The 13,527-nt window shown below is 29.1% G+C and overlaps 2 protein-coding genes across 4 annotated transcripts; one reads left to right on the top strand and one right to left on the bottom strand.

Moving 5' to 3' along the window:
- Positions 1–1,818: 1,818 nt before the first annotated feature.
- LOC132951014 (H/ACA ribonucleoprotein complex subunit 1-like) lies at positions 1,819–5,896 on the bottom strand. The gene is made up of 4 exons (XM_061022682.1): positions 5,696–5,896; positions 5,303–5,415; positions 2,240–2,455; positions 1,819–2,161 (listed from the first exon to the last, which is right to left on the bottom strand). Exons 1-4 carry the CDS (start codon positions 5,775–5,777, stop codon positions 1,874–1,876), a joined length of 699 nt encoding a protein of 232 aa, XP_060878665.1. The 5' UTR covers positions 5,778–5,896; the 3' UTR covers positions 1,819–1,873.
- Positions 5,897–6,375: 479 nt separating this feature from the next.
- Positions 6,376–11,929, top strand: LOC132951146 (leucine-rich melanocyte differentiation-associated protein-like). Of its 3 annotated transcripts, none has more exons than XM_061022876.1 (7): positions 8,737–8,881; positions 8,949–9,049; positions 9,572–9,799; positions 9,873–10,012; positions 10,099–10,213; positions 11,572–11,695; positions 11,778–11,929. In XM_061022876.1, the coding sequence occupies exons 1-7, from the start codon at positions 8,782–8,784 to the stop codon at positions 11,855–11,857; spliced, it is 888 nt and encodes a 295-aa protein (XP_060878859.1). In that variant the 5' UTR covers positions 8,737–8,781; the 3' UTR covers positions 11,858–11,929. The 3 variants fall into 3 exon arrangements, with proteins under 3 accessions (XP_060878861.1, XP_060878859.1, XP_060878860.1); XM_061022877.1 differs by having other exon boundaries at positions 8,767–8,878; XM_061022878.1 differs by lacking the exons at positions 8,737–8,881; positions 8,949–9,049 and adding an exon at positions 6,376–6,834.
- Positions 11,930–13,527: the final 1,598 nt, after the last annotated feature.

The raw sequence follows: 13,527 nt of genomic DNA, 5'->3' as shown, positions 1-13,527 counted from the left end.
AAAATATAACTTTCAAAATAAACTGGGCTTATATATTTTTTGGTTACAGAATGAGCTATATCCGTGCAACCTAATGTTTTAAATTTTCAGTCCTTGTCTATAAAAGTTGAACATTTTATAAATTTTTAACTAGGTACAAAATAATTTGTACAATTTTAATTTGATAAATTTTCTCGAAATCGAACTTTAAATGTTTATAAAAATCTTGCCCATGTAATTTTAATATTTTTAAAATGATACTATAAGAATATATGAGGAGCCTTGTATTAGATTTTCAAGCTTTTTGACCCAACAAAGAAAATTTTATTTAAATTTTGTAGTAAACAAAAATATTAAAAATTAAAAACTGTAAACCATTTACAGCTCAAGACAAGTCAAAATATTTTTCAAATTTTATTTTAAGTATATAGAAAATGATAAAATAAACATTTGTTGTAAACTTCCAAGTATATCTACGGTTATTCGTTTTCCAATTACAACAAAATCGTTCCACGAAAAGTCGGGGGGATATCATAGGTCGTATAAATTTGAACTTCAAATGCTCATAAAAATTTAATTTGATATTCCGGAATTTTTTTTTTTTTGATAAAGGAAGACAAACTTACGAGTTACGAGGAACTATAAGAAACTCGTTTTACATTTTCAACTCTTGGATATAAATAATTTTTTTTATGAATTTCTTACTCAAAATAATTTTTAAATGTTCATGCTTTTGAAGAATTTTGTCAAAGTTTTAAGTCAGGAACTCATAAAAAATGATTGCTGACTTATGCTCAACTTTTTTCATCTGCAAGGTGTGCATCAACAAACTTTTGATATTAAATCTTACATCTACTTATTCACTGTGTTTCCTAGATATCACTAACTATAAGACGTTCGTTTGATATAGACATATCCAGTGAAAATACCTACATTACAAGTGGTTGTTTCATGTTTAATGCCGGTTTGAAATTTTTAATATACATGTATGCAAGTAACAAAATAGAAATAATACCAAGAATCTAGCAGTTGGACCGGAAATCGAACCCGGGTCTCTTATACTTGGCGGGTGATAGCTCAAACACGAAGCTAAGATATTTTAGTCTTTGGCTACCTAACCGAACAGAAGCATGACGCCAATCTACCATTAATATTAAATAAATTGCACATTTTCGTGATTTTTTCGTATAAAAAAAAAATTGTGACTGGATTTTTAATATTTTTTAAATGTTACTGTAACAATATTATGTTAAGAGCCTTATTGACTATTGTATTACATTTTCAAGCTTTTTTACCCAACAAAATTTTTTTATTGATATTCGTAAAAAAAAAAAACTAAAAATGTCCGTAAACAGTTCAAAACAAATCAATATTTTGAAAGGCTATTGAAAATATATAGTTTTGAAAATGCTAATGTAAACAACCAGTAAAATGTCATTTGTTTTAGAGTTTTACCAAAAACCAAAACCATTTTTCGTAAAAATTCCTGTTTTTCTTAAGTTTTATATATAAGGTGGTTGTATTAGCACAAGTAAACAGCTAATTCGGTATAACATTTTTAAACTGTAAACGAATCACAAGAATTAAACAAATATAAAATAATAAAAAATTAATATCATATTTCTAAAATAAACATAACATATGCGTCTAAAATTTGTCACCGACTTTTTACTAGTCGACAATTAGTTGAATGTATTTTGTTAGACAAAAGTGATACCAGTTATATACCATAATTCAAGAATACAAAATATTTATTTTCATGTGATAAAAATTTTAATTGCGACAAAGTATCGGCACCCAGGTTGTTGCCCTGGACACTTAAATTATGAAAACATGATATATATTAACACAAATATTTATTTATTAAATAATTACAATTTTAATTTTTTTATTTTCATCTTTTGAAACCTCGTCCTCCTCCTCCTCTTCCGCCGCCACCACCAAATCCTCGTCCACCACCAAATCCTCTTCCTCCACCGCCTCCGCCACGTCCGAAACCACCGCCTCCACCACCACGTCCAAAACCACCGCCTCCTCGACCTCCACGTCCAAAACCACCGCCACCACGACCGCCGCCACCTCTACCACGTCCTCTTCCGCCACCGCCTCCTCTACCTCTTTGGCCACCAGGTTGAGGTAAAAATTTCTTCAATGGTAATAGTTTTGCTGGATCAATGTATAACTAAAATATAAAACAATTATAACAACTTAAAAATATATAATTGTACCTATTAGAAAATAGCTATAAAGTTAACTTTACCTTGTCGGCTCCTTTGAAAGATTTTGATTTAATTTCAGAGTTTAACTTTATGGAGACAAAATAATCACTGTACGTGCCAAATATTTCATCTATTTTTCCAATTTGTTGTTTATTAGCAAAATATATGGGTGCATTAAAGTATGGAACATCTTCCATTTCAGCCTTGCAAATAATGTCATCTTGACACGCATGAGTAAAATAACCCAAAGGTACTACCTAAATAAATAAATGAAATGATAATCATGATTTTTCATTATAAATAACTGAATAGATAAAATTACTGAACTGCATAAAGGAACCAGCATTGTATACAACTTTAAGAAGTTTCTGTAAGTGTGACCTATTTACAGTTCAGTGCACCAAATACAAAATATATAGAATATCTGAATAAACAATTTCGACTTAACAATAAAAAGATTATTAACTCTACTGCAATAGAAATGTAGATCAAGATAATTAGGCGAAGAATCCACAAAATACTTAGTTCATCAAAAACAAAATATATTATTTCTATCAAGAATCACGAAAAAAAAAACCAAAACCTTAATACTTTTAAAACACTTCAATCAGTGTAATGTATTACACTGTAAAACAGGTTTAAAATTAATACAATAAAATTATAAGATTATACAACTTATTTTGTAGTTATCTAATATCTTGATGCAACTAGTATGCAACCACTGTTGGGTAGTTTTGTTAACTTAATAGTACAGTAGTAATGTCAATGGATGCTCCATTCTCTCACGCTGTCACATTTAGTAAAACTTTTTAACTTATTTACCCATTATATTATTATGGATACAGATTGTACATTTTTTATCTTCTATAATTTTTATAGGTAGAAGAAAAGACAATAGCAAAGACACAAGCTCTATAGTTTTATTTTCGTGATTTTTTTTTGAAGTTAAACTTCTTTACGCAGGGTAGTGAGGAAAAAAAAAAGTGAACGGGCGGCCGTACGAACGCGAACACGGACATTCGTTGTGCGCAGCCGCGGATTGTCGTAGCTGTATTTTGTAAACGACTATGGGTTGTGTCATTAAGCGACAGTATTTTTGGTTGGGTTATTAAACAAAGAATACTCAACAATAATATTAATGAGATAAATATTTAGATAAAAATGGAATGATCGTCCGGGATGATTTCATACGGTCGTCGGGGCGGCGGTGCGAAGCGTATCAATACGTCATGTACATAATATCACAAAATAATAATATTACGTATTATAAATTATAATGTTGGACGGTGACAGCGTTAAAATATGAATATCTTGTCATCACCAAAATGTAGCCCTTTTGGTTGATATTATTTTAAAAGGATCGAATTCCAACACAGAGGAAGTCCTCATGCACATACTTTACTATGGTTAGCAGAGGCTCCTGATTATGTCATTGGTACAGAGTCTTCAAGTCTCATCGAATTAATTGATCGAGTTATTTCTGTATCAGCTAATTATGCATCGGGTCATATAAATCTACAAAAACATCATCATACGTTCACATGTTACAAAAACATTATTGGTAACAGGAAAGAATGTCGATTCAAAGCTCCATTCATGCCAAGTCGATCAACAATTATACTATCTCCCATGCAAAAAGAAGAAGACGGATTTTCTGGTTATTTTAAACATTACAAAAACATCAAAAGTAATCTTGAAAACACGGATTATCCTGATATTGACACATTCTACTTTCAAAATAATGTTTTATCAGACGATCACTATCATCACATACTTCAAGCAGGTATTAAAAGGCCTAGAGTTTTTTTTAGGCGCCAACCATCTGAAAAATGGCATAACCCATTTAATCCGTTTATTTTAAATATTATGAAATCAAACATGGATATACAATTTATTACGGACATATACTCTTGTGCTAATTATGTATCTAAATATGTCAATAAAAGCAACCGAGGTATCATAGTAACCTCCAAAGAGAAATTATAAAAACAATAGATGAACATCCAGAATTTGACATTGTCGAAATTACATGAAACCTTGGTATAAAAATGCTTAATAGTGTTGAAATGCCAAGTCAAGAAGTTGCCTGGTATCTTTTAAGAGCTCCAATGTCAAAAAGTTCTACCGAAATCTGAATGCTTGTTATCAAATAAAAATATTATAATAATGGTTGCAATCTACATCTCCCCAAATCAGAAAATGGCTGATATCATCAAATTTATTCATAAAGCATTTTTAGTGTATAGCCATGAAGGTGCAGCTCTTTATGGTGGTGACGAAGATACATGTGCAATGGTCATGAGTGGAGATTTCAATGTTAATTTTGCATCTTCTGATTCAGCACTTCTCGTAACTTTATTGCGAGACAAATTCAGTTTGCAATTGAATAATGATCCTACAATATCGACTACCAAATCAGGCACAACAATCGATGCAATTTTTACGCGATATATCGATAATGTTCAGTCGCAAATGTACGTTTCCTATTTTAGTTATCATATGCCAATCATAACTACTATACCGATTGAGCAAAATGATAATCAATCATTAGAATAAAAATTTATAAAAAATATGATTTACATTGTTTTTTTTCTTTCTTCATTATCCTCATTACCCCATTCTATCCATGTCTTTCTTTCTTTTTCACTCACTCACGTGTACCATTCAAAAGAAGTTTAACTTCCCGCGCGCGTACTGGTAAGACACGCACTGGTTTTTTTTAATTTACCTACCTTAACATAATATGCAAAAATTACCTAGTATGTACAATTACAAAGTGTGACTAGTATTACCTAAGTTTAAAGTTAACTATAGACAAATTATATTATGACTATGGTTAGTGGATACCTCGGATATTTATATACTATATTAAATGGCACCAATAAATGTTAATGTGGATGTTCTTCTAAAAGCCATTTACAGACCTAGTCACATTTGTAGCCCACAATAATTAGAATTTCTCCTCATAAGCAGTAACTCACATGATACAAAATATATTCTAAACCTAGACCATGTTTAATAGTTGTATTTCTATCAGTAATGAATACAAATAAAGATGTTAGGAAAAAAATGAAATTGACCAGTGAAAAATGTAAAATTCATACTTCTTCTGGAGGGCCTTGTTCTGCAAACCTATTGAAACCACCTCTTCCACCACCACGGCCTCCACCGCCACCACGGAAATTACCACCTCCGCCTCCTCGGCCACCTCCATCACCTGCAATTTTAAAATAATGTTTTATACTTTTATCGTCATTACTTAATACAATCAATATTCAACATGCAAAGTAGAAATCAATAATAATGAATAGATATAACTATAAAGAAAAAAATTTAATTCGAAACAATTATTTAACTGAAAACAAGTATAATTATTTTACAAATCTTGTAAGCCATTGAAATGGCTTACAAGAATAAGTTAATAATTATGGAATCGCGATGCACATGATCCACATAAAATAGTATATCCGTACTTAAAACAACATTATATGATTTACCTCGGCCTCCTCGAAAACCACCACCTCCTCGACCGCCACCGCCACCACGGCCAAAGCTATTTCTATCATTGTTGTAAGACATTATTGTTGTCAGAATCAAAATTTTTGAAAAAAAAAGTCACGTGTTTGTGTTTGTCGTTGTTTGGGCCGGTTTGGCAAACATTGAGACGACTACAAACAACAAACGTGCTACTTATCAACAACACTGTTATATCACGACTTTAATGATAACACAAGAGGAACATCGAGACCACGGACTATGATATAATGGACTGGAAACGACATGGTGGGCGGGTGACGGGGGACAGACCGCTAAAGGTTCCTCTGTTATCATCAACACTCATAATTGAATGTTTTCAGCGCTACCAGTGGTTTTATTTAGCGTCACATTTTGTATCTCAGTCCGTGTTTTATACAGATGGCGCTGTAAACTCTCAATTATAATTGCGACCCCCGGCTTTGCCTCTTGTACATACCTCTCGAGGCCACTGATAAGCTGCAGCTCGTTCCCAGTCCATTATATCTTAGTCCGTGATCGAGACATCGAGGTTCGAGACATCCAATGACAAGCCATGGTAATAACCACGGCCCATGTATATACCATTATATACTGATATCTAGTTCATGAATCATGATACGAATTACTTATTTACTTGATGAATGTATTTAATATTTATTATCAACGATAGAACTTACAAACATTGACCACATTAATATTCATTAATCAAATATATTATATAATTAGTAACTAGTAAATAACTATTAACTAATTAGTGATTACTAAACTATCACTTACATGATTTTGTATAATCTGTGATACCTACTGCTGTCTACAATATAATTTATTTAAAATTTATCACAGAACTGTAATACAATATAATATTTTGCTTAGTGTTAATTGACATGATAATTTATATTATACAATAAATTATTTAATATAATATATCACAAACAAAAAAATAATTATTAACAATATTTTCAATTTGTATAGTTACTAATAAGTATCAATTTTAAGTTACTCGAAGATAGTTGAAGAAAAGGTCTGTTTTCTTTTGACTTACAATTCAAGTCTTAAATTGTTTGCAATGGATCAAGAAGATTTTAATGATCCGCGAAAAATTAACTTTCAAAACAACCGGGTAATGATAATATTATTATAACTTATATCTGTTATATACAATTAATAAGTAGTAACCACATTCATTTCGGGCATGTTATAATAAAATAAGTATTTATAATTTGAATACAATTTAAATTTAAAGTCAGTAATTACCTAATAGTAATAATATCAAAATATATACTATTGGTACATAATATTTTATTGAATTAAAATTTTTGCTTGACATATTATGGTTTAGAATATAGATGAATTATAGAGGTATACATAAAGTTACTATACTTAACTATTTTAATATGGGTACATATTTGGGTTCCTATAGGTATTAGAAAAATAATTATTATACTTTGTTAATTTTCCAAGTTTCACTAAACAATATTTTTATACCTAATTAAATTAGTTTTTAGTTTATAAGTTAGGTCTTACAATATTTGTGTAATTCAACCGTCATTCCATTGAAGCCTGTAGGTACCTTTTCATTCTTATTTAAATTAAAAGTGAAAAATTACCACCTACCTATATATTTCTGAAATTCTTTTATGGGTATTTAGCGGAATAAAATATATTGGTTGGGGGCAGAGTATGCATTGATACTATGGCCTAGCCCTTCAGTTTGCAAATCTTTAATTGCTTATTTTCCCTTTTGTTTGATATCCTAGTTTCCAATATTGGTAACTATATCAAATTTATGAGTTCAAAAATGTAAAAATAATAAAAGCTGAAAGATAAAGTACCTACCTAAAATTTGAATATATTAAACGAGATATTAAATTTAATTTGTTAATTTAAATGTTATGTAAGAAAGTTAAGAATGTAAGAACATTATTTCTTTTCTCTCGTTGGTTTTTACATGTTTTAATTTTTAAGTGAGTTATGAGTATGTAAAATATTAATATTTGAAAATGCTCATAATTCACTTAAAAATTAAAATATCGTAAAAAGCCATCAAAAGAACACAGGTAATGTTCTTACCTAAAGTTTGATAATAGGTCAATTCACTCTAATGTTTAAACTAACAGCACACTTTTGAACCTAGTCAACAAAAATTTTGAAATGTCGTATGTGTGTAAGACAGAATAAATATATTATGCGTGTGCGATGTCCTCTTAATTTAGATTTTAACACCTTGAGTAAATCTTAGTATAGACTAAATTATCAATAATTTATCATCATTTTTTAACATTAAAATTATAATACATAATATTATTATTAAATTATGATAAATCCAACTATCCAAAGCAAACTAGATTCCCTAATTCAAAACATACAAGTTGTGTTCTTTTTCAATTAACTTTTATTTCTGTAAATTACTTAAGAGAGCGCTATACCCGCATGGGTTCTCTCTGTCTTACAAACGCAGACCAAAGAAAATTGTACGCTCACCAGATCACGTTTAGCTCTGTAAGTTTCAAAATTAGAGTGAATTGGCATCTTTTAAAATTTAGAAGTAAGAATGCTATCTAGTGAAACTCATAGGGTTTTTTTAAATTTTTTAAATTTTAAAGCAAGTAATGAGCATTTTAAAATACACAAACAATTTACAATTTTATAACACTCATAACATGCTTTAAAATTAAAAAATTAAAAAAAAACCTATGAGATTCACTGGATAGTATTCTTACTTCTAAATTTTATAAGAGGTCAATTCACTTTAAGTTATAAACTAGCAGCTATAAACGTGATCGGCTGAGCGTACAATTTGTTATGTTATGCGTTTGTAAGACAGCGAGAACACATGCGGGTGTAGCGCACTCTTAAATTAAAAATTGTTGAGTTATGAGCTATTGATTTTCTAAAACAATGATAACAATATACCAACATAATAGTAAAACCTAAAAGTAAACCTCTTTACACTTGAAAGGGTTCATACATACACTGGTTATAAGTTACTTTATGAAACCTTTTAGTTTCACCTCTGATCAAATTACTTAGACACTATATTTTAATGTAACTTTAGGCTGACGTTTTAATGGAATTCCTCAAATTACACTTTTTTACACCAGATCGATGTAAATTTTCATATGCTTTGACTGTCTCAACGGTGCATGAAACTAAAGTTCTATCAAGTAGTAAGAATATAAAGATTTAAAGATGTCTTGTTAGTGAAAATTGGGTTTTCCTTCTTATAATACTCAGGTGGAGGTGTTCATGATGAAAGATCTAATGAAGACGAATCATACAAATATTCCCATCTATATTATGCTGTTAATAGGGATTCCACAAAGTTCAAATCTCAGGTAATATGAGTAATAAGTACATTCTCTATATATTGAAGAATTAAGATACCTACATTAGTAATATATAGAAATACAATTGTATATTGCCAGTTAGCAAAACTATTTTTCTATGAGTATTTATCCATACAAATTGGGAATTGCTTTATTTTGAATATTTTAGGAGTTGAAATTACCTTTTTCATTCTTATTTAATATGCTACTGACAACTACAATATATTATAAAGAAAAAACATTAATGTAGTAGGTTATATAATAGTTTGTTTTTCCTATACCTATATAATTATAGATTAATAATGTATTTATTTACTTGTCCAGTTCCCTAACCTTATAAACGTTTTATATTGATTGTCAATACTACCTTTCTACTAAAATAAGTAGATAATATATGAATAGTAATATAACATCAATTTTGTAAACCTGATATTATTAAATATTCATAAGACACCCAATGTTTGTTATATTCATACAAAACTAAATTAAAATGAATCCAGTTCTAATATTCCAATTGTGATTGTGTTTCAGTTGTGTTATGTTGGCCAAGATGTTACGAGTATTCCAGAAATACTGGGTAAAATGTATGGATCCAAAGTCAGGTCTTTGGATCTGAGCTTCAATAGTTTGACCACTCTAAATCATTCAGAACTATTTCCTGATTTAGAAGAGCTTGTTTTAGATAACAATAATCTAGATGATACTATTAAATTACCTTATTTACCACAATTACATATACTCTCAATGAATAATAATAAAGTAATATAGCAATTATTACATAATATACATACTATACTCAAGTATTAAAGTTGAAATTATTATGCTTGTCTAGATCACGGTCTTAGAAAACTTGGTCACCCAAATAAAATATAGTATGCCTTCTTTAAGATTTCTCAGTTTGATTGGAAACAAAGCTTGCCCAACACAGCTAATAGATTTTGAAAAAGACGAAAACGATTATAAAAGATATAGGTTATAAAAATACTTTATTAGTCATGATAAAATAAATAACAGGTTGATCCATAATTTGTTATAGTGATTATATATTTTTATTTTAGGTATTTTGTTTTACATTATTTACCAGAACTGAGATTTCTTGATTCAAGACCAGTTACTGATGAAGAACTAGATACTGCAATAACTAAAGGCGAATTCACCAAAATCATACGCCCCGTAAGTATGGTAGATAAAGAAAATACTCATAGTAATTACTAATTTTACATTTTGATCTCATACATATTAATATTTTATGATTAAGAGGACGCCACACGGACATTTATTGTCTCCATCCTACAAGTACGTAACATAGCAACTTTACGCTCAGCAGACAACATTTAGCTTTGTTAGTTTAAAAATTAGAGTAAATCAACCTATTATGAAACTTTGTTTTAAGAACATTATCTGTGTTCATATGTTGGTTTTTTTACGATAGTACAATTTGTTAGCAAGTTACGCGTATATAATATAACATAAATTAAAAATGCTCATAACTAACTTAAAAACTGTATAATCATAAAAAAACCAACAATTTTCATAATAGGTTAATTCTAACTTTTGAACTAACAGATTATATCTGATGCGCGCAAATTTGCTATGGTACTTGTAGGCCGAAGACAACAAATATCTGTGTGGCATCCTCATAATATAATGATTAATGAATATACAAAACATCTGTTAATAGATTTTCAAATTGCTTATATTATGTAGGAACTAGTTACCCGGGCAAATATATGTTTTTTTTTTAAATGTTCATGCAATATTAATAACGGATTGAATGCTTTTTTTGTTGTCGTATATCCATGGACAATATGAAAGCAGTTCTCCTATCAGGTAGGGTTTGAATGTATGATGATGAGCTATAATAAGTGCCACCACCTATGTATCCAATATATGCCATCTATGCCCATTTAGAAGAAAGACCACTAATGTAAAAATCTTTATACATTACCCAATCAGTAATCACCGAGTTAACTACTCTTATTTGAATATCGTTATGATTTTCTTGTGTTCCAAATAAATCATATATCACGGAATGAAATAAGCAATTTCTAAGAGTTAGTATTCAATTTCATACCTAGAGTATTAGAATTTAGAAGAACCATACTTTTGTCATTTAGTGAAAATTTAAGTAAATGCGTTAAAACCGTGAAATTTTATATTATTTGACAGATGGCACCACTGTTGTATTCCTATAACCCCTTAATTTCCTCTTTAGGGATTGAATTTCCAAAAATCCTTTCTTAGTGGAAGCTTATGTAATTATGTTATATCTATCTGAAAGCCAAATTTTAGCCCAATCCGTCTTGTGGTTTATGTAGATAGATTAGTCAGTCAGTCAGTCACCTTATCTTTTTATATATAAAGTATAAAGAGATTATTACCTATATATATATATCCCATTAAGTAATATAAAGCTGGCTTTTTCAATTATAAAGGTGTACACGTGTCATAATTTAAGAAACTTAACTATACAATTTATGAAAAAGAACTTTAAAATATTATTATAATATATTATTTTATTTTATTTTTAGCGGTTTGGAAATGAACCACTTCGATTTGATTGGAAATTATCTCTTGGATCTCAATCTCGTGCAGATACTTCAAATATTTTCTCCCCAATTCCTGTATCTCCAACACAAGAAATACATCATCAAGGTATTTTTGCTAACAACATTTCTCTGCTTCATATATTTATTTGAAGTTACAATTTATTTTATATTATTTACACTTTAATTAGCTGCATATGGCCGACGTCGATACCGTTATGCTGGAAAACATTCAGAAGGCAACCGTTTTATTTTAAATAGAGATTTATAAACATTGATTATAACATTATAATTATTACAACTTACAAGATTAATAATATAATAAATATTTACATAAATAATATTAAGTTATTGACTTTCAAGACATTTATAACCCCTTAATAATTATAATATTTCTACAGAACTATCTGTTTGCTGTCCCATTAGAGTTAGTTAATAATAGTTTATATAAAATGTTAGTGAACTAAAAATCAAATTTATTAGAACTGCAAAAACCGAATTATACTTTGTTTTTATAGTTTATATTATGTTACATATAATAATTTTAATAGTACATTGTGGTTATTTTTATCTTTTATAATATATTTTTACACTAAGAATTATGCATGTAATTGATCTGTAATGTTTTTATTTAAATATACATAATAAAATATCTTAACTTTAAAAGTAGCAATGAATTTATTTTTTTTTACGATGATGTGTGTGCGTCTGTCATCACATCTAGGGAGCAGAAAAATGAATCATTTTATCCTTTAATCATTATAAAAATTGAGTAATTTCTGGCAGAAAATTGAATCTAGTTGGTACTTTGGGAAAATTACTTCAAGTTCAAGTATTAAACATGATGCTGTATCAAATCCGACAGTGACTATACAATCAAACAGAAATACACGGGTCACTATATTTTATATTTGTTCATTTTTGGCTGGGTGAAGTTGGGTAACACAGCTCCTAATTGTATATGAAAAAAGAATGAAAAACCTGAGGTGTTTAGGTAATCTAATATTAAGCGTAAATTGATTGTGAATTAAACTAGCAAGTGGTATTATTCGAGAGTATGAACAATGTTCATGAAATTTTAGAAAATTAATAATTAAAGATAATTATAACTATTAGGTACTTATTACTGATTGTGATCACATAAAATTAAAACTAACACCTGGTAGATAGTTTGTTAGTTTCTAAATTTCTAACATTAGGAGACGACAACATTTTTTTGTAGGGATCTACATATATTTTACAGAGTGATCATACTCACCCCCATTTTTCCTTTTATCATTAATTTATTCTAATTCTTATTTTAGAATTTTTAAATATAGGTACCTACTTAAAGACCATATTTTTTAATTCTTGAGATTTTTTGTATTACTTATAAAGTGTTGTAAGGCAATACAAACTTCTGTTTTTCAAATGAGAACCCTTTTTTTTACTAATGTAAATTAGATGTTATATTGGATATTTCTTATTTGAAAAACAATTGTTTGTATTACTACAGGACAGTAGCATGCACATATTTTTTCGGGTGGGGGAGGGGATTTACCGCCACAGAACTGCCTTAATAGTAGCAAAACATATGTCAAGAACTTGAAAATATCGTCTTAGTTAGAAAAATTCCAAAAATCAGATTTTGAATAATTTGGCAATTGAAGAAAAAAGGGGGCAGCGTGGTGTTCGGTGAAATATCTTGTGTACCTACTACCTATACAAACCTTTTACAAATCAAATCTTGTACACTAATTATTTTAAATATATCTTGAATTCTTGAAATCTACAATGGGTACGAAGCTTAGATAATTAGATTGATTAAATTTGTACAATTGTACCTGGTCATCTGGATATAAACACTCATGAGTCATAATTAATAATACTATATAAAATATAATATTATAGGTAATATTCATTCTTATTGGCTTATTCTTAAAACATGTTTTAATTACCATG

This window comes from Metopolophium dirhodum, chromosome 8, assembly GCF_019925205.1.
Source record: "Metopolophium dirhodum isolate CAU chromosome 8, ASM1992520v1, whole genome shotgun sequence".
NCBI lineage: Eukaryota > Metazoa > Arthropoda > Insecta > Hemiptera > Aphididae > Metopolophium > Metopolophium dirhodum.
The sequence above is the reverse complement of the archived record's forward strand: the minus strand, read 5'-3'. Positions and strand labels throughout refer to the sequence as shown.